Source organism: Colossoma macropomum, unplaced genomic scaffold (assembly GCF_904425465.1).
Source record: "Colossoma macropomum unplaced genomic scaffold, Colossoma_macropomum, whole genome shotgun sequence".
In the NCBI taxonomy this organism is placed as follows: domain Eukaryota; kingdom Metazoa; phylum Chordata; class Actinopteri; order Characiformes; family Serrasalmidae; genus Colossoma; species Colossoma macropomum.
In genome coordinates, this window is record NW_023494791.1 from 42464299 (window position 1) to 42491799 (window position 27501).

The 27501-nt window shown below is 39.3% G+C and overlaps 1 protein-coding gene across 1 annotated transcript in view; it reads left to right on the forward strand.

Annotated features, from left to right (window-relative positions):
* Positions 1 to 27501, forward strand: part of ldlrap1b (low density lipoprotein receptor adaptor protein 1b) — a 74788-nt gene that overhangs the window by 22174 nt on the left and 25113 nt on the right. The window contains exons 2-5 of the mRNA XM_036575109.1: positions 13060 to 13202; positions 16298 to 16410; positions 23372 to 23486; positions 27194 to 27266. Coding sequence (XP_036431002.1) covers positions 13060 to 13202; positions 16298 to 16410; positions 23372 to 23486; positions 27194 to 27266 — 444 coding nt within the window. The remainder of the gene's footprint in view (positions 1 to 13059; positions 13203 to 16297; positions 16411 to 23371; positions 23487 to 27193; positions 27267 to 27501) is intronic.

Consider the following 27501-nt stretch of genomic DNA (forward strand, 5'->3'; position numbering starts at 1 on the left):
TCTCGTTATCCTCGATTAACCGGTTAGTTAGTAATTAACTCTTGTGGATATTTGTAAAATTAGCCGGAATGCATATCTGTAATACAATAGTTAGTTTTTTTGAGGTTTGCAAAATTGGAGCAGACAAAGAAGCACCAGTAGTTCCCCGTTTAAGGGCGTGTTTATATGTGTTGTTCTGGACCAAGCAAAAAATGCATCGTCACATTTTAGTTCTAGTTTGCGTAGCGTTTATACTGGCATATGTGACACTGAACCAAAAGATGTAAACAGAAGATATACGGGTAAAGTCACAACTGATTGGACCAATTTGGCGACAGTAACTGGGATAATATCCAGTGAACTTTCTGAACCATGCTGTACGCTGGCCTAACTGATCTGGTCTTGTTTTGTCTATCTTGTGATATTCTAGAAGTAACAAGCCTCAAGAGACTGAGCGTTACTGTGGCTTTCCCAAGCAGGCCAAGCAGACTCGCTGTAAAACATATCTCAAGTGGATTACTGCTTTTTAAAATAAAAAAAAAACTTGGCACTATAATACATAAAATGATTGATGTGTGCAGTCAGGTGTGTGTGGATGAGGCGTATTTTCTAATGGCTTTGCGGCTCAGCCTCTATTCTATTCTATAATTACAAATTCAGTTCATAAAGAGATGATAAAACTCATCCAAGAGTCAAAACAGCATCGGAAATTTGTTTGTTGCTGGTACCAAAGAGGGTCTGTAGAGAGGAGATGACTGTTCATTCTCTGTTTGGTTTCTAAAGACGTCTTTGGTCCATATTGCATTTAGACTTTAAACAAACTACACAGGTTTTGGGCCAGGTATTTCAGGCCATTACGGGTGAATGTGTTTTAAGAACTGTGAGGAGAGAAGCTCTAATTTGTTACTTTCCACCTGCCATTTACCACAGATTAGGACCAGTGGTTGTGATATCTTGTTTGGTTTCTTGTTGATTACATCAGTTAAACCAGAAGCTGCACTGATCAAAGACCAAAAGACGCTTGAGGCATTGAGATAATTGAAGTTCTGCTTTCTGTGTTTACCCTAGTCCTGGGGCATATAGATAACATTTTCTTAATGTGTATCAGATGGTCTTTAAGTTTGCACTAATCAAGTTTAATAAAATAACGTTAATAAAAAATAATGAACCTATGCTTACTGAGGGCCAAAGGAATGTCTTACAAACCTGACATTGCTTTTTAAAGTGGATGGTATAGTTTTCTTTTCTTAAAATTACACCAAATGAATACACAGTTCTGTAAATGTTAACAACACATAGACAACATTTCCAGAAAGGAAATTATATTTGTTTAATGGATTTAAAATGTTTTTTTTCAAACCGTTCTGAAACACCCAGCTTCAGTTATCATTGCTGTTAGCTGTCAGAGTCATCAGATACCATGAGTAAAGTGTACAGACAATTTTATGGGCGTCATATCATGGATATAATGATCATTATTGATCAAATCTATCACTAAAATATGGCTAAGACTGAAAAGGATATCATGGTGTGTCAGAATCGCAATATGCCAGAGTGGAGGATTTTTATCCTGCCCCGTCAGTCAGTGTTGTTGATATGCAGCATTCTGTTAATGGTAAGCCAGCATTAAGATTTGGGCAGCTGTAATAATGTACTGTATTACTGTGTGCGAGTGTGAGTGTGTGAGCAGCTGCAGTGTGTATCTGCCCTGATAAGCACGGTAATTGACTCTCACGCCTGGTGACCACTGTGCACCCTGTTTACACCAAAACCAATCACATGTCTTACATCCTCCGCTCAGCATGCAGCAACAAGGATGGCCCAACAGCGATGACTGCGTTATCATATTAGTATACAGTGTTAGTTTTATTGGACGTGATGAAGTGTAAGACCGCAATTATGGAGTTGGGGGGTCTCTCTGTGTGTGTGTGTGTGTGTGTGTGTGTGTGTGTGTGTGTGTGTGTGTGTGTGTGAGAGAGAGATTTCAATGGATTTTTATCTGTGATGAACTCTGAGGCTGGTCGAGGTCATCGTCAGTTGTGTGTGTGTGTGTGTGTTTTTCTTACTCTGTCTCTGGGGGTCAGGTAAAAACACCTGCTCCTCTCCGCCATCTTCTGTGGTTTAGAGAATGTGTGTGTCTTACCATCCTCATTAGATCTCTTTAATGGGTTCATTTTACTGCTGCTATTGATTGATTTAGTGTCCTCTAAAAAATAATTAGTATGGTAATAATAATGGGTGTAGTACAGGAGAACTTTTTTTTATTTGGGTGGAATATTTTATAAATATCATGATAAATTATGTCATGATATGCATTTCTGAGTATGTCATAGGTATCATATCAACTTCACAATACGATACACATCGTGATAAGGGTTGCGCGACTATTAAAGGAGACTTTTTTTTTGTTTTTCTCGGTTTAATATACTTGCCGTGCTCTTTGAAAGACATCTGTGATGAGTGGGGGGGAAACACTTAAATTCAGCTTTTGTACAGTGTGTTTTATTCTCATCTGTGCAGAAAGGGTTGTTTTCTGGGAATTGATTCCATATTCAAATGATAAGACTCTCAGTGGTCAACTCCATGGGGGGTGTGACCAGATAGAACGGGTCAGGATTGCCGTTGCGCTGCTGTATATGGTGGATCACAGCACTGTAAGACTGTGTAGCGTCATGTAGTCAAGAGGTGCTATAGAATGCGTATAAACAAGTTCAGATTAATTTTAGCATTAGTTTAAATTGAGTGAAATAAAACTTTTAACATCATTTGTTATGCATGAAATCACTTTACTACCTCTTCACAAACTCGCTGTGTTCGAGCTCAAAGATCTTGCCTGTTGTGATTGAAACTGTAGGTAGCAAGTAAAAAGTTTTCATTGTGTGCGTCACTCTAAGTGATCTGTGATTAGATGTTTAGCATGTCAGTCAAATGGCCCTTTACTATCAAGGTCATCAAAACATACCTGGTCTGGCTTACGAGCCTGTATTTCAGTGCAGGTTTATGCAGCTTGTATCATTGTGTAGTATTTCCACATAAAGTGGAAGGCTTTGTGTTTAACAGAGAAACTGTCCTCCTCCTGCCTTTTCACTGCAGCTTTTACAGCTGTAGTTAAGGCACTAGTGAATTTTTAGTAGACTAGTCTATACGACTCCTATGTTAAGATACGAGCGTCACGTTATGATGCAAAATAATGCTGAAACACAGAGATATAACAGACACTTCTTGGTAAGTTTTTGCCATAGAATTTAAACATGTTAAAATACTTAAATTTGTTTAGAAAATGTTTACAAAACTATTTTTTTTATTAAAGTTGCATTAAAATTTTAATAGCTTAAACACAGCAATTAGGAACGCAAACAATGCTGAAGGTCTTCTAGGAACTGTATTATAGATAAGGTTTCTCTGTGAGGTGCTGGTCAGAGCTGTGACACATGCCACAGATCACATGTGACACAGCAACGAGCAACAACCCAAAGCAGCGGGACAAACACATTACTTAAATGCTGATGACTAAGTGCTAATCAAAGCAGTCTACAAATTAATAATTAGTACATCAGTGAACTAAACAGAGTCTTTGAAAGTGAAACTAACTCAACTTCACGACTAACAAGGAGTTAACAACAGTTAGTAAAGGATATTCACTTCGCACACAACAACAGGTGATAAACTAATGGTTTTCTTTACTGTTCACTCTTTGCTCAGTTTTGCCGTATAGATATTGTCATAATGATATCATAACACAGGCATAATAATGGGTATCAGTACTGCTAGAACAATGAACCGCATGTCAGATTTAGGCCACTTATAGAGAACCTATAAACAACCAGTGTATATTAACTTAATAGGCTTCATACTTACATGGCCTATTGTGTCATTGCCTTCACGTAATAATTTATATTTTACAAATTTCTGGACTTTAAGTTGTTTATTTTTGGAATTGTTGAATAAAACCAATCATTGCAGGGGAGAGCAGGGCAAAAACTAACATGAGTAAAATGTAACAGGGACTTTTATTGTGGTTAAACAAGTTCAAATAGAACATGCTATTGGCCATCTTATCGTATTCTCAGTGCAACATTATCTACAATAACCAGATAATTCTCAAGATTCTTCCTAAATCTTTTCATCACAAGTGTTTTTCAATTTTATAAGTCAGTTTAAAAAAAAATCATCTGAATTTTGAGATACATACTATACACTGTGAAAACATCATTCATATTGTAATATTTTTCCCCATATTGTCCTTATTTATCTTGCCTTGGACACAAACCCATATCTGTAGTGAGAGCTTGATTTTGCTGTCATTTCCCACACTTGGCTCTGAAGATCAGTGGCTCAGAAGGACCTCATCCTCCACCTGCAACACAGCAGTGCACTCTGTCACACCTGCTAACACCACCCCCACCTCACCCCCCAATCATTTACTGCCTGCTGAACTGAAATGCTGCTGTGGGGGAGACCTTTCACTAAGTGTGAGTCTCTCATGGAAAGGAGACAGAGAGATGAATCGAATGATTTTGCTGTGTTGCCCTTTCTTGTTGCTATGAAGTCAGTGTTTGACCTAAAAATAAAAATGTGCTTGTGTCACATTCAGTCATGTGGCATGAATGAGTCAAATAAAAGGCAGCTGAGAACAGGATGAAGTACCAGTCACACTGTTTTGACGGCGAAATTTCTCAAGCAAAATTGCATTAATTGAAATGGAAATCAAGTTTCACAATTCAGACACCCGGACCACGAAAATTATACATGCAAAACTGTGCTTTGAGTTTAGCTTTGCGTCATCAGCCAGTCTCTCAGCTGCTTTGGCCACATTAAGGGATGTTTCAACTTAGAGACATTCCTTTATTTATTGAAATGGCCATTCAGTATAAGGAAAAGAATATATTTTTTCTGTATTTACTCTTTTTTTTCACCTTTTTCAGCCTTCATTACAGCTTCCCTTCTTTTTGGGAGAATTGCTTTGAGCTTTTCAAAGAAATCAGTGAAGATATTTTCCATACTTCGTAATTCCGAAGTCCAAAGTTCAGTCTTAGAAGTTGGTTACATTTTCACATTCAGTGATTTTGAGGGTCTGGACTCTGGAGGGGTCAGTCCATTGTTCTGAGAACACCAGCATCTTTATTTGATTTGCAAATTTTCTTCTATTTTTGTCCATTTCCTTTTCTCAGTGGCGGCTTCTTGACCGTTACACATCCTTTCAGACCCGGTAGCATTGAGTCCAAAGCGAATTACCTTATCTTTTATTTAATCTCTTTTGAAATATCTCATGAAATTGAACATGTAGATGAAGCTTGATCTCAGTACTGACACAGTACTGTAGCAGCGCCGAAAATCCAAAATAGAGGCAGCACTAACTTTAGCAGCATCTAGACACGACATTTTATTTGATTCTTATTTACTCCATTATAAAATGTGCCAGGTTATTTAGCTGATCTACATTAGATTTGATGGTGTAAGTAACTTTCATTTTGTGCTTGACTGTTAATAGTTGTCAGAGTGCCAACTCTGTCATTTTTTTTTTTTCTTCTCACCACAATGTTGCTAGCCACAGCTAAGTGCTAAGTCATTGCCTGTTAATTGCACTGAAAAGGAAGTTCCACCATAGTCATACCTATTTCACAAGATGCAGACTGCATGTGTGTAATGTGACTGCGGCTTAGTTATGAAGAAGAATTAGAATTTTCTCACAGCAAATGGTAAGTAAAGGGTAAATGGTTCCTCATAGGAGTCATTACGCTGGTCACAGGCTTCTCTGCTCTTGTATACGCTGTGTAAAATGGGAATATATGATCATTCTCAAGATCACACACACACACACACACACACACACACATTTTCTAAACCGCTTATCCTTCTGGGTTGGGGGGGAGCTGGAGCCTATCCCAGCGGTCACTGTGCAGAAGGCAGGAAACACCCTGGACAGGTCGCCAGTCCATCACAGGGCAGACAGACAGACATATAAATTCACACACACTCACACCTAGGGGCAATTTAGCGTGTCCAGTCAGCCTGACTGCATGTCTGTGGACTGTGGGAGGAAACCGGAGCACCCAGAGGAAACCCACGCAGACACGGGGAGAACATGCAAACCCCATGCAGAAAGGACCCTGGTCGCCCAGCCAACAATGCGTCAAAAATGTGTCATGTTATGTCCTGAGTCTTGTTGCTCCAATGCTATATACAGTGCCTTGCAAAAGTATTCGACCACCTTAAAAGTCATTAAATTTGTCTGGATCACCGCTGACACACAGATTGTTCCAGACAGTACTTTTGTTGCAAACCAGTATTCTCTTAAAGTCACTTTACGACGTTAAAATTCATTATTTGTCAGCAGATCTTTCTGGAAAAAAACAAAAAAAAACAAAAAATGCTGTTTGCGTAAGTATTCAACCACATCATACTAGTACTTGGTATAATCACCTTTTGCTGCAATAACAGCTTTGAGTCTGTTGGCGCAAGTTTCTGCCAGCTTTGTAAACTGGGGATGATTTTTGCTAATTCCTCTTTGCAGATTTGTTCGAGTTGGTTGGATGAAGGTTGTGGACTGCAGTTTTATAATGCCACAGATTCTTGACTGGATTGAGATCTCGGCTTGGCCACTGTAGAGCGTTCACCTTTTTGTTGTTCAACCACTCTTGTGTGTGGCTTTGTGAAAGGTGGTCACTGATTTTTGCTCAGTACTGAAGCTCAGAAAGTGAATTCTGACTTCTTTACATGTTTAATGTATCTGAAGAATAATCAGTACATTCCCATGCATTTATATACACTAGTCCAAATACACACTCAAAGAGCAAATCCTAAATCTTTTGGCTTTAGATTGATATGGCACATGTTCACATTATGGATTTGGAACTGTAAATCAGCTCAAATTGAGCTACAAAAGTGAAGTGTTGCTAAGCTCTTTATACCCCTCTGTATTAAGCTCTCGTGGGCTGAGCTCAGGGCATGTGAATGGTATGGCATTTCTGTCAGTCTGCACAAGCGTGTCAGCAGCCTGCCCTTTTTGCCAGCCTGAGAGGAGTAGCAGTTTCATTTTACTGAGCTTGTAAATGACCTGCATGGTCATTTTGACCTCAGTCTTGCTGCTTGGTTTTGTTGGAGCTTTTCTCTCCTTAGGTTTATTTTCTAACTGTCTAGATCTGAGAGCTGAGCGATGGGTACAGAGGCAGAGATTTAAGCTGACTCCAGAAATTGGTATTGACCATGTTTAGGTGATGTCAGTCTATTTCAGAGACTGTACTCTATTGTGTGGCCCAACATAAAAATTTTATAAAGTTTTCACTTGCCAGGATGTTTGACCTTTCCGCTAAAGACAGTCGAAGGCCAATGCCACTTCTTATTTTTACCCCTACCCCTTGTTTTTGAGTGTCACCTTGCCCCTTGGAACTGAACTACAAGGACATTATCTCTGAAAAGCCTCCGAATGGAGGGCCATGTAGCCCTAACACTGGTGCACTAACATTATTTTTCTCTGTCACTTGTTCACTCTACGTTTATAGCTTTTGGCAGACATTCTTATCCAGAGTGACTTAGAATTTGATCATTTTACACAGGTAGGCGAAGGTAGTGTTAGGAGTCTTGCCCACCATTACAAAAAGCAAAGGCTAGAATATCCAGAGCCAAACCGCTGATATGATAAAGTAAAGTAACACAATAAAATTAATAGAAAAGTCACTAACAGGGAGAGAAATACAACATGCGCAAAAAAAAAATATGAAAAGGCTATTTAGAAGTTTGCATGATTGATTGCTTACAGTGTCAAATAACAGGTTTTTGTTGTGTGTTTGAAACAAAACCAGTTAACCAGAGGTTATTGGGCAACTTCACATTTAGGGTCAAGAATCACAACAGAGCAGTAATCTGTACACTTAACCAACCCACTGTTGCTTAGTATGAGAGATACTGTAAAATGAGACCAGATATGACATGGAAATACATTTAAAAACACTGAAAAGTACCCATTCTTGATGGCTTCCATTGTCATGGGAAGTGTTCAGTGCTGCAGGTTGCTCACACCCAGCTATGCACATCTTTGTTCCCTTAGAGAAAAAAGGTGTGACAGTTTAGTGACACCCAAATGGTTTCAGACTCTAAGGAGTAATGAAACCAGTTCTTAGCTGTTTCTGCACATCACAGTGGCCGTTTTTGACTTTGAGAACTTCATGAGTCATCCAGTCTTTATATTCACACAGAGTTCTGCTATCAGCCTTGATCGTGTGAATAATTTCCAATGCTAACTTTCATTTATTTTTTCATTTATGTATGTATGTATGTATGTATATGTATGTATGTCACAGGAAAGCAGCAACAATGATGGATCAGTTTGCACCATCTGAACACAAATATTTCATTCTATATGACTGAGCTGAAAAAAGCATGGCCCATATATATTACCTAGACAGCATCGGCCTTTTGCTCTTGTGGTGAACTTCAGGAAGTCTTTAAAACCTTTCTATGTTTCCTGAGAGTTGACAACAGCTTACCAAGTTGTTGTTCATGCGCTGATGCTTTCAAAAAGGGCAAAACAGCAGCAGAAATTTCACCTTTATAGTTTCATATTTGTCCCAGTGTTTTGACTATACTAGGAAGAGTGTTTTGAAAGACTGCATAACGTTCTTTCCAGGCAATAAAGGCTCTTCATCTTGAACATGAAGCAGGTCAAAAATGCTTACCTGTTTAGCAGACCTGGACAAATCTCAGCTAATTTTGCACTCTGTAATTTACCATTGGCTTGTATTTGAGTTCAGTCTTTTTTCCACAACAAGTGTTAGCCTACATCTTGCACCATCTCTTGTGGACTTAAACTTCTCTTGCACAACATCTGTTATGAAATGTAAAGTGCATTCGACTCGGCGGTGACGCAGCTCATATAAAAGAACAAACTGAACTTGTTCTGTGACAGCAGTTTATGGTTTTGCATTCTGCTGGCTTCATGACAACTGAAAATTCTGCAAAGGAATCTTTTATAAAGACTGAAGAAGCCCCTGTATGTTTTTTTGTGAAGTGTTTTGGTCACAGTGACAGTTCCTCCAGTCAGAGCCTGCATAGTCCACAGAGGTTGTGTGCAAACAGAGCAGCTGCTGCTTCACTATTCATGACTTCCACTGCACAGTTGTGTGAACAGCATATCTATTTATATTTCAGAATGCGTCGCTGGAGGTGTCTTGGAAATCAAAATCAAAACTTTTTCTTTTTCAAGTACTTCAGTCATATGAAAAAGTTATGGCCAAATGCATGTTTTGTTGATTATGGATTGAAGTGAAAATAAGTGAACACATCCTCTGCAGAGATCACACTTCTGCCCATTTTAATGCACAATTACTGTTTATTTGCCGACTTTAACATTTTGAGGAAAGAAAAAAAAGTAGCAGAAGTCTTTATTTAAGTATTTATATTTTGATTTTATTAACTTTCACATTTTAATTATGCTTTTAAATTTTGTCTATTTTATTATTAATAAAAAATGTTATACTTGCCTGATTTGAGTCATTTATATTATTAAATATATTTTATTATTTGATATGTTACACATTATCAGTCCCCTTTTTCTGTGTCAACTCGACAACATTGTAAATGAGGGTCACCCTCAATGTTCTCCGAGGTTAAGTAAACGTTGATTGATCTTATTTACTGTCTTTGGTGGAAACCACTGTCGATGACCAAAACTAGGGCATCGGGGTACATCCCATAAGAGTAAAGTGGGTAGAAAAGGGGGGAAGGTTTTGCTGTAGACACACTTACTCTAAAATGATTGGGCTTTTTTTCTGAAGTTTCTGAAGCTTTATTCTAGGGGGCTGTGATATTTGGGAATTCTTTTGCTAGAGGGCTCAAAGTGAAAAAAAATCTGTTTGAGAGGTTTTATCTGAGCCAAGCCAGTCTGTGTAACGTAATTAGCTCTGTAGAGAGATATTCAATGACAAATGGTTATATTATCCTCATAATACAGAGTCCATATCATGAAAAACTGATTTTCTCTTACTTTTATGAACTTCATGAAGAGTTTTATGTGTTAAGTAAAAAGTTTCAAAAGGTGTTGCTTACTCTCCAGTGCATGCATGGAAAGGAAACTGCAAAAATAGCCCATTTTTTTTGTACACTACTTTATACACATCACCCTATTCAGCCTGCATCAGTTTAGCTCCACCCATTCGGTCTGCAGCAGTTTAGCTCTGCCTATTCAGCCTACATTAGTTCTGCCCTGAACATTCTTTCTAAAGTTGTAAGGGGTGTTTCAGCAAGGCCTGCTATTTGAATGATGCACAATACAAGGCAGTCAATAAGAACAGAGGTCATTTACATAAATCAGTATGTAAATGAAACAGTAATGTGAACAGCCTGTTTAATTCTAAGGGATAGAGACAAGTTGAAAATGTCATGTGAAAGTTAATTTTGACTGTTTGGGACATAAAACCACACAAATGTCATGTGGACCTGTGGTACCCCAGTACTTCGGTCAGGTCCTAGTTTGGATTGGTTTGCTCCTCATGGGTCTACACAGGCTTCAAAGTGACAGCAGTGTCAGAGTAGCAGGTCATGCAGCAGACTAAAGTGCCTTAAATCAGTTTATGGTGCAACAAAGAAAGAGAGAGGGCAGACTGAAGGCAAAATCCTTGACCCTGAACTTGACCCTGTCATGGCTGAGCAGTGACTCTGCTCATTAGAGCGAGCGACAGACAGAACCTGGTCTTTCTAACACACTGAGAATGGGGAATGTGGCTGAATCCCTGCGGGAGGCAGTCACAGTGAGATGCAGGATGGATTCTTTTCATTTGAATTGGCTTTGCCTTAAGACGTACTATTATTGAAGTGATTTTAGTCGCTGCTGTAAAGCACACCCTTTGCTGATACAGGCGTTCAGTGGCGTGCACTTGCAGCTTGTATAATGTCCATAGAAATGCATTACCCATAGAGTGGGATGCTCCAGAGCAACTGCGCATGAGCTTAAGGTCACCATGCCATGCATTCTCTGCAGTGATGGAGCTCAATCCAATTCGTTTTGGATGAGTTTTGTGATCCAGAGCCAATCATCCAACGTGACCTGGCCTCTCTAATGCTCTTGTGGATGAATGCAGTCATAACCTCATAGCAATGTACAAACATCTAGCATGAAAGATCTACCTGTTAATGCAGCAAAAATAGTCCCTATTAATACCCTTGATTTAAGAAGAAATGTTGCATGAGCAGGTGGCATTCAAAAATTTGGACGTAAAGAGCTGGTTTCCCAGATCCATATTTAGACTAAAAAGAATTTCCGATGGTAATACTTCATTTACACTGAAATATACTACGAGGCTTAATCCATGCTTGAAAAATTGGCATATAGTATGATTGTGGAGCATAAGATTTTCTGTAATTGGCTGAATCCAGAGCTCCCAACTAATAGTAGTCCTGTTCTAATCTATGCTAATGGAATAACAAAAGCTGATAATAGACATCCGGGCTATGGTCTTTCAATCCAGGATATCCGTAGGAGATTGGGGAAATGACAGATACTTTATCCTGCAGCAATTAGCCAATCAAATCCCACAAATTACATTACACAACCTCCTCTGGAAAAACTAATCCAGCTCCAGCAGTGCCAAACCCTGAAAGCCCAGAAATCTGTAGTTATTATTGTTGTTTCGTTGTACTATTTGAATGCAGTTATGTACAGTTACTTTTTTGATAATGTAAGGAATTACATTTACAGTATTATATGTTGTGTACTGGCATGTTTCAGTCTGCAGTGTGACTTTTTCTCTTGTGTTTTGATGTCAACAAATGACAAACACGTTAAGAATGTAAAAAATAATGGGCTCTGGAGTGGGATAATGCCGCAGCTATCTGTGGCTGGGAGTCCAACAGAGCATAATTGGCCTCATAATAGGGTGGGATGGCCCTCTTCCTCCCCTCATCACTCATCACTAGAGCGATGCTAGCCAATACTGGCATCTGTTAGCTGATGTAACAGATTTAGAAGTTAATGTTCTCACCCAGGATGTTCAGCCGAACAGAAATGTTGTGTTAGCAGTAGTTTGAAAAGAAGTGGTGGAGCTTCAGCGTGCTAGACTTCATCCTCCAAGCTTGGTAGCAGCGTGTAGCCATGTCTAAATTGGGGGGAAATTGGGTAGAAATTTAAAAAAATGCTCTTCTCATTCTGTGACATCTGCCCCGCATTTTAAGGGTGGAATCTGAGATGCATCCATCTTGTTTCTCCCTTGCTGTCTCCTTTCCTTCTTTATGAACAGCCTGTATACAGGCCATGTGGGTGACATGGAGTGAGAGTGTGTTCCTTGCATAAGCTAAGCATTAATGCTTCATCCAAGTTCCTCTCACTAATCAGCTGTGTATTAAAAAAAACCCAGCGCTGGTTTTCCTGTTCGTTAGCTGTGGCTCTGCAGGTTTTTACCAGCGGCGCACATTGCGGCTGAGCCTCACAGAGCTCCCGCAGAGCCGACTGCGATCGGCCTGGCTGCGGAGGACGAGCTGCAGTATACAAAGCACTTCCGCAGACACGCTCGTCTTTTGTGCGCAAAGAGTGCAGGTGCAGTTAGACAGGGTCTGTTTAAAATCAAGGGGGATTATGCTGGTAGAGAGGTCCTGATTGAAGTGATTGTGTGGGGTGTGTTTTGGGTTGTTTCATGTGTAAATGGTTTAGCTCGTCTAGCGTTGCAGTGCATTAATGATTAGAATGGCAGGGTTTCATTGCAAAATGCATCATAGAAGAGAACACTGCTGATATACGTAGTTGGCAGTGAGCTTTTTTTTTTGAGAAATAAAAATGTGTTTTCTATACATCAGCTGTCATTCTTGCCCAAAAAGTGCCAAATGCGTATATATATATATATATATATATATATATATATATATATATATATATATATATATATATTTATTTATATATATATTTCTGTGATATTGGAAAACCACAAGAAATTTTAATTGTATCAGGATATGAATTTGTGGCCATGCCGCCCACCAGTCACAGGCTTCATCACAAACCCCAGTTTGTGTGTGTGTTTGTTTGTGTGTGTGTGTGTGTGTGTGTGTATGTGTGTTTTTGTATATGTAGTTTAATACTCCCCTCTCTCTTCCCAGAGCTTCCAGAAAACTGGACGGATACGAGGGAGACCCTGCTGGAGGGGATGGTGTTCCAGCTGAAGTATCTGGGCGTGACGCTGGTGGAGCAGCCCAAAGGAGAAGAGCTGTCAGCCGCGGCCGTCAAGAGGATTGTTGCTACGGTGAGCTCACCATAGAAACAGCCCCTGACAACACAAAACAACTAATGGGGTTTGACTCCTTTGTGGATTCTGTCTCTTTTTTTGGGTCAGTGGTCCTTGGATAGGGTGTTTCAAGGCTTAGGGCCCTGTTGAGGGTCAAGATCGTGGCTTTAGTCAATATCAGATTAGGGCACAGAGTTTGGATAGAGGGAAAGTGTTTTATTTCTCATGTTAAATTCAGCTGTCGAACTGGACCTGGTTCATTCAAAAATGAGTTGAATAATGTCAAAATGATCTGATGATTCAGTTCTAATGACATTAAATGTACAGCACTGCCAGTGTCTTTAATATTTGATCATTGTGCAGTGCTGTGATAGTTGCTGAGAATTCATGAGCCTCTACTAGAGTGAGCTTTAAGGCCAGGCAAGATTTTCCTGTCCACACTCTTCAATCTCTGCCTTATCCATGGATCATTGTCGCAAAATATGTACAGGTTGTGTCAAAAACGTGTAACTTGAGTATTGTCTATAATTTTCAATTACGATACAATCTCACACGAAAACAAACATTTTAAAGAGTTCTTTAAGTGTTTTACAAATACATTTTTATTAGAGGGGTATACACACACACGTGCACGCGCGCACACACACACACACACATACACATACACACACACACTCTATCTTAGCCGCTTATCCTTCGGGGTTGAGGGGTTGCTGGAGCCTATCTCTGCGGTCATTGGGCAGAAGGCTATTAGAGAGGTAGCAATTCACAAAATTCATATTTTGGTTCAATACAGTGCAGTGGTGTCTCGATTCAATAATTTTTTTAAATAATAGTAAAAGTAACGAGTGCCTGAAAATGTGTCTCACATTTATATATTAATGTTTCTATTTTCAGTTTATTAGAGTGTTCAGCACTATAAAATTACAATATTGGAGATTTAGACAGTGAAGATTTACCTGATCCATTCAGGCTGATTTCTTAGCAGTACTGAAACACTAAACAGCAGATGTGCTTTAATGTGCCCAGAGCTAATGCACTAGTAAGGCTGAAACATGAATTGTTTTTAAATTGAAATAGAATTGTGAAACGATGCAGTTTTCAAATCGCCAAAAAAATTTTATTATAGCCTACGTTATCAACATTGTTGTGCTCACGGGGACCTAAGTGGAGACCTAATAACCTCTAATCCTATAATAAGTTTGTGAACTGCCTGTAGATGAGTTGGACCAATCAGAAGCAACCAAACACCCACATACTGAGACATCATAACCACAACAGTCTGTCAGCCTGGCACATTATCTTCAGCATTCCAGGCTCAAACCAGAAAAAGTAGACCCAGGTCTACAAGGACCCTGCGCACCCCCTTCATTCATCATTCCAGTTGCTGCCATCGGGCAGGAGGTTTAAGGTCCCACTAACCAGAAAGAATGGGTACAAAAATCATTTGGGCTCTCTGCTGTGAGCATTCTCAATAAGGACATAATGAATAACCCCCTCCATAGTTCATGTGCATTGTTGCTATAATTGTTTTTTAGTGTTTTAAGTATGTGTCTATGTATTTATGTCCCAGATTGCCAAAGACAAATTTCCATTTCATGCAAATTTAATGGACAGTAAAGTTTTTCTTATCTTATCTTAACCCAGTAGCAGTCTGATTAAGAGTCCTTTGACCTCTTACTTGGTCTGGGTAATAGAACTTCATTTCCATCATCTCTTTCGGCTCTGGGAGAACATAAGCAGTGGGAGAAGAAAAACGTGAGGCTGATTAAAGGGGCGATTATGTTGGTAACTACAGGTATAAACCGCTACTTTATAACAGAGGTCGTCAACTGGTGGATCACAATCCCAGCAAGGTATTTCTGGTCTGAGTAGTGAAGCAGCAACCTGGTTTCCCTGTTTAAAAAGGAAAGTCAACAAAAAAAAAAAAATGTGTTTAAAAACAAATGAACAGAGAACTGTGCCCCCCCCCATTTCAAGTTTAAAACAGATGTGTTTCGTCTGTTTAGTGTCTGTGGTACATGTCAAAAGGGAAAACATTAAGCCTGGTAGCACTGCGAAACAAATTACTATAAATTTACTTACAGGCAAAGTTCAGCTCTGAGGACGAATAAAATAAACCAAAGCTAAACATGAAAGATACACCAGAGTGGTTGTTTATTCCCTGACAGCACAAGAATGTGAAATGCTCATTAAGAATAGCCTTAATTGTTTATTTATTTATTTTTTTTCATTTTACCTTTTGAAAAGACTGTGAACAGATATTTTTAATTTTTTTTTTTACACATTTTTGCTTCCCAAAAATGACCATACAATTTAAAAATGCTCATTAGATCATTTGATGTGTTTCATTCTATTTCATCAGTTCTCTGGACTGGTCATTTATAGTTAAGCATTATGTTAGTTTGTTTATGTGGACCTTTGTAAGCAAGAAATTTGATGTAACTGGACTTCTGCAAGGTTTAGTTGAACACCCATGCTTTAAATTCACAACTGACCACGTATTACGCAAACATGTAGGTTCATAGAAAATACAACTCAATAGAACCTCTCTTGTCCAGTGATCATTTTATTACTGTCTGTTTGCGGGAGTCTTATCACTGAAGCGTATTACTGACATGTAAAAATGTTATTACAGTCCCTGAATAAACTCTTCTAATCTGAATAGGGCTTTAGCATAAAGGGCTGGTAATGCTTATGGGCAAAACATGAGAGAAGATCGTCTCTCAGAGGCTTGATTACACTGTGTTGGATGTGTGCGAATTTGTTTCAGTGTCAGAGTGTTTCTCTGAAGGTTCTGTGGTAGTCACAGCTAATTATAGCAAGTTTAGTGTGCTATAATAGAAGCACTATGCCGTCATTTGAATATGTGCATTCATGTATAAAGTGTCGCAGCACATGTAAGCTGAGAATCAGGGTCCGCAGTTCCTTTTGAGACATCTGGGAATACAGCACATCCATTTAATGGTTTCTAAAGGCATTTCCTTGCCCTTTTTCACTGAGTCATGCTAGAGCACAAGCTGGAGTTTGAACAAATGTAAACATGAATTTGCAGTTGCTTTAAAAGTCTTTCATTCTATTTTTATCTATCTGTCTCTTTTTGTCTCTCTCAGGCCAAAGCCAGTGGGAAGAAGCTACAGAAAGTAACGTTAAAGGTCTCTCCAAGAGGGATCATACTTTATGACAGTGCCTCAAATCAGCTGATAGAAAACATCTCCATTTACAGGTCAGACTTCTAACGTTTCCCTTTCTTCTCATATTATGCAAGACAAGCGTCTGTCTGACAGTTCCTGATGCCCAGATTAAGCTTTACGCTCCCTCAGTAGTGCACATTCATAAATTCATCACTCAGTGAGCTGTTCTAATCTCGTTTTGTGAAGATCACAGTTTAACACACTCTTTCTCTTAAGAATACAGAACATGTTCTTTCCAGTGTCAGAAAAATTGATTTTGACAAGTTTCAGAGGTATCAGAGGAGTGCCACTGCCATTAGAGCAGTCTGTTTTACATATATCGTGTGTGAGAGCAGGAAAGACTCCTCCAGAACTCTACTGCATGGAAATCAGTCTGTGTGGCATCAACACAAGCTTGTTTCCTCTCAGGCTGGGACAAAACGAGGGAGCGAAGTTGTTGCTTCCTCTAAACACTGCCATCAATCAGTTAGGGTGTCAGGCCTGGAGTCCAGTGTTTTCAGTAGAATAATAGACCCAATTCGGCTTATAAAGGGCTAATGAGTTGAGTGATAATTACGGGGCATATGCTTTGGTCCAGCATGTCAGTGGGTGTAAACGCACCTTGGGGAGGACAATATGATGAAAAATATGTCCAAAATTTTGTAGATACCAGCTCATCAACCTTTTTTTTCTAAATCAAGTGTATTTATAAAGAGTTTGTTCCTTTTTTCCTGCAGTAACAGCTTCTACTCTTGTGGGAAGCCTTTACACCAGATGTTGAATTTAGGACTTTATTTAGAAACTCTTCAACATTATCAAAAATGTTGACGATAAAAATTCAACAGATATTTTGTTGATATTTTTAAAAATAACCTACAGCGAGTTAACAAATTAACCTGAAGAGGGCAGCAATTTACGTATGGTGTTGTACTTATGAGAGCAGATGGCGAAAGAAAAAGAACAAGTATGAAGATAAAATAAAAAGTAAAGCACTGAAGCGTAAAGTGGACATGTACAACATATGCAAGTCTGACCTTACTTTCCACAGAAGCACAACATTACAGCAGAAAAGAGAGAATACTGGTTAATTTTAGCTTTCCCTTCATGCTGGTGCTTTCACAAACCAAACGTCTCCCTAAGGAAGGGGTTGGCAACCCAAACATTGAGAAGGGCCATTTTGTCCTTTCAACAAAAGTCAAACCACCTTGAGAGCCACAACATTTTGTGTTCATTTTATTGAAGTAACGTTTTATCATCATGGCTGTAAATATTTCTCAGTCTGTGCTGATGTCCTAGTACAGGCTAAAAATATAATATAAACGAAAACACAGACTTACTTTGCACTTTTAGCTCAGCTATAGCTGCTTTTCCCACATCTCCGGCAGGAAACTTTTCCGCAAAAGTGGAATAGTTTCATGTAAAATGTCTCTCAACGTGTGATCAATGTGCGGAAGTCAGCTTCTCATTCGCCAACTTCTTGTTCGAAATTTTTCCATTCTACCTTAAATGGTGCCTGAGGCGCCAGAATTTAACTGCTGCATCTTTTAAGGTGGAACGTGAAAATTCGAACAAGAAACTGGTGAACAGAAAGCTGATTTCAGCTTCGTGACCTTTTAGTGTTTGGCAGTTTCTCGTTGCAGATTTAACATATCAGGAAACCAGCTGGAGTGATTATAAATGCAAATAATTCTCCAAATTATTGATGTTCCTCTTAAATCTTTCTCTTTGCTGTTTTGTTAGCAAATAGCTAGGCGAGATTGTTATCCGTGTTGCTGTGTGACCAGCAGTCTATACAGCAACCTTCAGGGTTAAAGGGTGAATTAACGGTTATACATTAACTCCAGCGTTTAAGACCATTTATTTTTATGATTGTGTTAGAATGATCAGCAAAGCTTTATTTTACTGCAAGGGAAAATTTTTACCTAAAAATCTAATTCTGCTGTGGAGCCGCAACAGGGCAGTCAAAGAGCTGCATGTGGCTCCAGAGTTGCATGTTGCCAAACCCCTCCTCCAGAAGAACACAGTTCCACTGCTCCACAGCTTATGCTGGAGGCTTTATACCCTTCTAGCTGACACTTAGCATTGAGTGTCATTTTAAATATTGTGATATTGTATAGTTTTGCCATACCGTCCTCCTCTAATGCTTCTCTCTTTCAGTTGGTTGTAAATGGGTTTAACTTTAGTGTTACACAAATGCTGTCAAAGTATTGTAACACAGTACAATTAAAAATTTTCGTAATCACATTAGAGACTTTTTGACTTTTTTTTTTTTACTATTAAAATTGTTACTAGCGTTTCTCATCAAGACATAATCATCCAATCTTGTACCAGTTAGCTTGGTTAGCTTATTAGCTCATCTGAAGATGCAGCCTCCACAACATATCCAAAACAAGAAACTTCCCTCAGCTAATTTCGGATAAGAAAACATGTTTAAAAATGGGTTCCTCTGCGTGCTGCTACACAGTGCTGTCACCTAGAAGGTAAGCCTACAGCCCTACATTAATGTCGGCTCAGGGTTTTCCCTAATTCTGCATCGGTGTATCCATAGTCTGTTCTGCAAGTTCTAACAGGTAGAACAGGGAAGATGCAAAACCGTGGAGTACTATGGCCTTCCAGGACTAGAGCTTGTCAGTCTGGATTTAAGCTGTCACAGCCTGGAGATTTTGAGAGAGAGTGAGGAGGCTGGCGAGTGCACAAGGACTTCCCATCAATCTCCTTCTGTGTGTTGTCTGTCTGAGACTCACCTGGGCCTGGAGCTATTAATAGAACTACAGACAGACAAGCACACATGGACACAACACAGTCTCACACTTAGACACTCACTCTTCTGTTCCCCTGAGTCTTTCTGTCACCTCTTGTTTGTGTGAGTTACAGGCAGAAGTGGGCCTTAGATTATCATGATTTTTTCAGATATTGAATAGTTATATATTATGATTTACATCCTACAATGCAAGTAATATCTACATCATCCCAGTTTGATAGTAGATTAAAGATTAATTGAAACCATTTATGGTTACTTAGCGAGATTAGCCAGATTTTGTGTGTGTGTAACGCACGAGAGATCAAGAGTTGGCTAATATAATTGTGATTTGGGACAGTGTGATGTAATGTGTTCAAGGCCAAGAATAGACATTGCTTCCTCTGTCTCTTTCTTTCTTTACCTGTGTCTCAAAGTGGACGCTGAAGGTTATGATGTAAACAAAGTCATTCAGAGTGCTTTGATGGGCAATGCTGTGTTCTAGAGAAACTCAGAATTGTTCACAGTGGTGACGATAGGAACCAGACGTCTAAAGAGTTTGTCTCACAGAGAGATATGACATGAAATGGTCATGAATACACTGCCTGATGCCTGAGACATTTTTAATGATAGTTTTGAAAATATTAATAATATAAATTTTGTATATACATGTAAAATATATTTTTAATCCATTCGTGGAGGAGGGATACATATAGGCAGTGAAATAGGCAAAATCCCCATCCACCCCACTTTTACAAGTGGTCAAATCATCATAGCATTTCTGTAAAGGGCAGCTACTGTGTTCAAATAACGTAGAAAAATAAAATAGAACAGTGCGACCTCTGGTTCCTATCAGCGCCGCTGCAAAGAAATCAGAGACCGTAAATTTCCCGACAGTAAAACATTTCACTGCAAACCACTCTGAATGACTTTGCATCTAAACCATTGCATTATGCGCACATTTTGACACGGAATTCCCCTTTAATTCATCATCTGGGCATCAATGGTACACAACATCTTGCTGCATTTCCCTCTGTGAACACACTGCTTGCTCTAAAAGTGGTGGATGCATTGCAAAAGTGCTCAATTTGAGACAGCTTTTCTCTCAAACTAAGACCTCCAAGCAGTCAAACAAGCCATCTATCTAAATAAATCCTCTCTACCACATAAAATGTGAAATCATTAGAACATCACTGAAGTTGGTGAATCTATAGCACTTGGCTGTCATCCATCACTCGCCCCACATTGCTGTTTTGAGCCCACTCTTTGATGGCTAAGCCATCTGTCATTCTGTCACTCATTCCGGGCACAAGTTGAGTATTAAAACTGCCTTAAAAAGCTTTAAAAAAGCTTACAGTAATAAAGTTAACAACAGTACAATTTAATAGTATTTATATGTGAAAATAAAGGAGAAAAGTAGTATTAAATGTTAAATGGTTAAAAGACAGGCCTACAGTAAAAATAAACTGGTTGGAAACAGAGAAGGTGCACATGGCAACACAGTATAATTAAAGAAAACATGAAATATGGATCTTGAAAAAGTGACAGTATACGATGAAAAAGTTATTTCTGCAAGATTGTTTTTGATTAAAAAGTACAGGAAAGTTATTAGAAATGTCAGTGACTGAATTATGCAGATTTTTTTTTAGTTGATGGAATCCCCCTTTAAATGCACACCAGTGTGTACATTTTGTTCCAAATTGTTTTGGACCATCTCTGTTGTTTCAGATTGTTTCATTCCACACAATGTAAATATCGTCTGGTGTTTTCAGATGGTGTAAAGTAAAAAAAAAAAACAGCAAAAAATAGAGTGAGGAGCTTTGAGCTATGACTGTGATTAGGCCTGTCACAGTCATGAAACTGTAGCAGACAAATTAATGCATTTTTTTGTTTATTATATGCAGCTATTGAAATACAAGCCTAAGGTAGGCAAATGGTCTGATTAGCTGTCGTGCTTCGTAGCTGCTGACACTTAGTAGCACAGTATGACAGGCAGACAGCTCACATAATCTAACATCACTCACTGCTGCTTTCTAGAAGTGTTAGACCATCAGTCAGACTGTAAAACAGACTCTTTTCCTAAGACTCATGTTGTGTCTAATAAATGCATTTTCCGCAGTCTTTTACATGCATTGGCCTCAATCCAAACTGCACCTGATTCACATTCTGTTTATGATGTAAACACAGGATTGTAGAAAGGTAACTAATGTGTAAAGTAATTGTAGTCAACTCAAATAATCGCAGTGTTTATTATGTAAAGTAAAAGGCCTAACCATGTACATTTAAGGCCTCAGAGTTCGTACCAGTCTACAGGATGGAGTTGTTTGGGTTTAAAGAGTATGTAACAGCACTGATGTCATTTTGAGGTCTGGTAGATCTACAGATCTACATGTGTGAAGAGGACGGCCAGCTGATGAGACGTGAGAATGAAGGAGAGAGAGAGAAAAATAGTGGTGCCTCTTGGTCTCTAGCGACGTTTGGGTGCATGAAGGGGCCAAAACACAGCTGTGCACAAGGTTTTAATGCACAATGAGGAGATGAGGTCACCACTGTCTGCACGCATCCCATGTGTGAGAGTATGTGTGTGTGTCTGCGGGCGTGGGCGTGCGAATCGTTTTCTCGCTGGGTGTGGAATTGAGAGATTGAGGAGTTATAAAATGAGATTGCAGCTTTGGCTTAAAGGCTTAGCAGGCCTAGACTTCGGAAAGCTATAGAGATCCCTTTTTGTTTATTTATTTTGCTGAGCATATCTTTGTCTTTGCTACTGTCCTTTTGATTAATATGGGATATACCTGTGTTGGTGTTACTGATTGATTGATTTGATTTGATTTTCAGTTTTAGCTGTATTGCTAGATAACGCATCATATCCGAAAAATGTCCGAAAGTATTCAGACACCTACATTCAGATACTTGAATCCACTGCCAATAGTACAGAACACACTGTACTCTGTACTAACAGCCTCACATGGGCCTCAGGTCACATTGTCTATTTAAAGGAATATGTACTCTAAGACTAGGCTTAATCCCTGTCTGGGAAACCGACCCATACTGTAGCAGTGTCCTCACTGCCAAGAAGTTTTTCAAATCCATTGTGTTTAGCGGGGCGCTTCAGTTTTTTGGTTTTGAAGAATTCTTTCCATGTCCTTATGTACAAGTTATTATTTTGTAACCTATATAAAGGAAAATTAGAAAGAAGCTCAACAACTAAATATAGTGTCAGTTTTCTTAGCATTCAGTGCGTCCACTCTTTGCCGTTATTACAGCTTGTGTTCTTTCAGGAGACTTGCTTTAATTTTTTTCAAAGAAATTTGCAAATTTTCTTCTCTTTTTTTTAATGGTGAAGAGGTGAGGGCTTCTTTGCAGCTACACTTCCTTTCCTTTGAGTTGTCTTCTCACAGTCTGAAGCAGACTGGAGCTTGATTTTTCTTCTCACTCAAAGGCCCAGTCCCATTTCTTATTTTTACCCCTGCCCCTTGTTCTCGAGTGTCACCTTGCCCCTTGGAACTGAGTTACAAGGGGTAGTCGTTGAAATCCTCCCCTGTGAAATGGGACAACCATCAAATAAAAATAACATTTCTTTAACAGGTTTACATTAACAGGCTACTAGCGCTGCTCTGTAGCCAGTCTGCAGTGATAGCAGAGGAGGGTAAAGTTCAGCTCCTCACTGCTGGGCTTTAGTTACATTTAGGGAATCATATGCCTTCAAGGAGGGGGGATGTGATAATTATTTATTATCGCCCACCCTAATTTTTCAGTGATATGAAGCTGAACTCAGCTATTCGCTTGAGCTTCTTGCTCAGATTTTCCTGTTACATTGTGGCGCTTCAGGCGGCAGTACTGGTGGACTATTTAAGGTGGAACGGGAAATTTAGCTAGTTAGCTACCAAGACATCAGCATACCACTCTATCTCGACAAAAATCGGGACACCCTAACCTTAGACGTGAACATGCAAAACGGAGGGCTAAGGGCTAAGTGGTATGGGTGAAATGGGCTTGGCCCAAATATTAATCCTCCAATTTTGGAAACTCCTGGTTTTTCACATATTTTTCTTAGACTTTTCTCTTCCTTATGCAAGTGGATTATCGTATTTGTAATGTCCTCAGAAATACCTCCTGAAAATGGAACATGTGTTTTGAAAAAGTTGTTTTGACTGGGTGTTAAATAAATGAAGGACGCTCTCTAACTTCTACACAGTACTGTACCAGCACAATCGTTATATGCTCTAGTGTTTCCTGTGTCTCTGTCTAACCTGTGTCTCTTGTGCTTGTCTCTGCAGGATCTCGTACTGTACCGCTGATAAGATGCATGATAAAGTGTTTGCCTACATTGCTCAAAGCCAACGCAATGAAACGCTGGAGTGCCATGCCTTCCTCTGCACCAAAAAGAAAGTGGTGAGTGTGAGTGTGTGTTTACTCCTTTTGAATGTCTTGAATGTGTGTGTGTGTGTGTGTGTGTGTGTGTGTGTGTGTGTGTGATCTCTAGAGAGATCGTTACATGGCCACTCCCTGCTTTTCCTTCCCTTCTCTAATTTTACTGTGACTCCGAACACACTTTCTTGCAGAGAAGAAGGGAGAAGAAGAGGAGTGGAGTGGTACTGAAGAGTCGCTTGAAATAAATATCTGTTTACTTTAATTAAGATTTTTCTAGTTATAGATACTTATTACAGTGCCTCATTACTGTGCCTTCTCCCTATGAGTGTTACACTGATCAGGCATAACATTATGACCACCTCCTTGTTTCTACACTCATTGTCCGTTTTCTCAGCTCCACTTACTATATAGGTGCACTTTGTAGTTCTGCAATTACAGACTGTAGTCCATCTGTTTCTCTGCATACTTTGTTAGCCCCCTTTTACCCTCTTCAGTGGTCAGGACCTCCCAGCAGGTACTATTTGGGTGGTGGATCATTCTCAGCACTGCAGTAACACTGATGTGGTGGTGGTGTGTTAGTGTGTGTTGTGCTGGTATGAGTGGATCAGACACAGCAGTGCTGCTGGAGTTTTTAAACACTGTGTCCGCTCACTGTCCACTCTATTAGACACTCCTACCTTGTCAGTCCACCTTGTAGATGTAAAGTCAGAGACGATAGCTCATCTGCTGATGCACAGTTTGTGTTGGTCATCCTCTAGTCCTTCATCAGTGGTCACAGGACGCTGCCCACAGGACTCTGTTGGCTGGATATTTTTGGTTGGTGGACTATTCTCAGTCCAGCAGTGACACTGAGGTGTTTAAAAACAGTCATAAATCATTTTATCATAACCACTTTCCAACCTCTCTTTATCCCTTAGAATTAAACAGGGTTTCTATGACTCTCTCTTTAAGACTGATACCTGTAAATGAGCCGTGCTCTGATAGGCTGCTCTATATTGTGCTTCATTCACAAAGCAATCCTGAGCTGAAACACTACTTATAACTTCAGCAAGAATGGGTGGAGCTACACTGCTGTAGGCTGAATGCTTGAATATTTGTTTTATATATTGACTATATGGACTGTGGAGTGAGCAGCATGATTTAAAACTTTACATAATACATCAAACTCTTATTTCAATAATAATGTTATGGGTGCTTTGATATCTTTTTCTCTGTGTAGATGTAGCAAGACAGTATGTGGTGTGAATTGAAATACAGTTTGATTTTCTGCTTTCAAATTTACACCATTTCTCAATTCCCACTTAGCCCAGATGTAGTCGATCCCCCAGACCAGAGCTATGAGGCTAACATTGCTAACAAATACTACAAGCCAATAATCGCTCAAATCTTTTCCATAAAGACATTCACAAAACTCTCAGCCTGCCCCAGGTCTTCATTAAGTACACACAGATTTGTCATTGTGGTTTGCAGCACAATATGACTTAAATTAACTACACAAATGAACAAAACTTTACTGTGTAGCTAAACACTGATGGCAGCCATCACAGACAACAGGGTACCGAATTCCATTTCCCCTTTGCATGCATGACATCATGCAGGCGTGAAGACGAGTATGAGTATGTTTGCTTTTTTTTGTATTTATTTATTTATTTATTTTTTATAAATAACTGTTTGATCAAGCTAAGTATACATGTTTATAAACAGAATCAGAAATCAAATCTTGAATCATATCTATCATCCGTATGCATGCACACAAAGGGGAGTCGTATTCAGCAGGGAAGTCAGAATTCAGCACAACACCTGTTGTCTGAAGGGGCTGCCCGCAGTTTTCCACTACAGTGTAAAGTTTTGTTAATTTTTGTAGTTCACAGTAAGTCATACTGAACGACATCAACAAATCTGTGTGACCTTAATGAAGACGTGGTTGTGGTTTGAGTGATGAGAGATGTTTTGGGGATGTATTTACAAAAAAGATTTGGATGACTACATCATTAGTTGACAGTGTCTGGGGTAAGGGAAAATTTTTCAGATTTTTCATGGAACTATTCCTTTAAACACATCGCCGTGTTTACTTGAGCTGTCCTATTTGTGAACACGTTTTGGAAAGCCTTGACCACAGCGTCAGGCAAACATCAGTTTTAGATAAAGGATGACTTATTTTCCTAAAACACAATCATGAAAACAGTTTGTGCTACATTCACGACTTGTTTATGTTAATTATGCTTCCACCAGGCTGTTGTGCATCGTTTTGGTTCAAACCCAATTCGAAAAAAGTTGAGACGGGAGCATGTTTACCACTGTGTTTTATCACCTTTTCTTTGAACAGCACTTCATTTGTGGGGACTGAAGACACTAATTAATCTACTTTTGAAAGTGTAATTTTTTTGCCACTCTTCTGTTATACAGGTCTTCAGCTATGCAACTGTAGAGGGCCTTTATTGTAGTATTTTGAGCTTAAACAGACAGGTTTTCAATAGGAGACAGTTCTGGACTGCAGGCAGGCCAGTCTAGCACCCGCACTCTCTGATTATGCAGTCATGTTGTGACGTGCAGAATTAGTGTGGCTTGGTATTGCCATGTTGAAATAAGCATGGACTTCCCTGACAAAGACATCATCTAAGAGGTAACATATGTTGCTCTAAAATGCAGGATTTGGAGTTTACCCATTAATAAACCCACCCCCAACACCACCACCACTCCCGTACCTTGACAGACCCTGACATTTGAACTTCACACTGGTAAAAGTCTGGAAAGTCCATTGCTCCTTTGGACCAGAGAACACAATATCCATGATTTCCATAAATAGATAGAGTTGACTAGTTAGACCACAATACACATTTCCACTGTGCATCTGTCCATTTCAGACTTGCTACAGTCCAGAGAAGTTGGCGGTGTTTCTGGACGCTGTTGAAATATGACTTCTGCTGTGTACAGTACAGTCATAACTTGCGTTTGTGGATGCGGTGACGGACGGCGTTTATTGGCAACGTTTTTTTCAAATCATTCCTAAAAGCATGTGGCGATATCCATCACAGACACATGGCAGTTTTTGATGCAGTGCCGTCTGAGGGGCTGAAGATCATGGACATTTGGTTTTTAGCCTTTTGCTTTACGCACTGAAAATCTTCCTGATTCCCTTAGTCTTTTGGAGATGATAGGCACTGTAGAGGGAAAGTGGCGAGCCTCGGCCCAGCCTTGCTCATTAAGGACCTTTACTGGATGCTCCTTTTATTAAGTATGATTGCATCACCTGTTTAAGTTGTTTTTGAATATTTCACAATATTCCTAGCCTTAAACTGTCGCTTTCTCAACTTTTTCTGGAACATGTCGCAGACATCAATTTCAGAATGAAAGTATATTTACCAAAAAAAAAAAAAACATTAATAAGATAAAACATTAAATATCTAGTCTTTGCACTGTTTTTGTTCAAATACAGGTCAAAGTATATTTATAAATGACTGCTTTCTTTTTTTGCATTTTACCTGCTGTCCCAACTTTTTTGGAATTGTGTTTGTAGTTGGAAAAGTAATAAAAAGGCATTTCTTTTTATTTCTGCATCAAAGATGTATCGTATAGTAGTGCAAAAACTTACAGTACTTGTTTTTTCATGTTCTTCAGCTCTTTCTGCTACATATCCTGCATTCCTCCTCTACACTGTCTTACATTGCTGTGGAATGAAACTAATAAAGTATGAAAATGTATTAACAGTCTTTCTCTTTCTCTCTCAGGCGCAGGCAGTGACTTTAACGGTAGCGCAGGCCTTCAGGGTGGCGTTTGAGTTCTGGCAGGCTGCCAAAGAAGGTACGCTCTACTTGGTTGCTTCAGCGCCAGCCGAGTGATCGACATCTCATAGCCTCCCAGATCACCCCTTCTCTTTTTTTCCTCTTTACTTTTAACTTCACTGTTGTTCTAACTGTAATACTACCTGACTATCGTTTCACAAGCTTTGAATACTCATTAATATTTACTGGTAACTACCTGAATACTTGTTCTCAAAATCAATCATATGATCATAATCAGTTATGTATACTTTCAT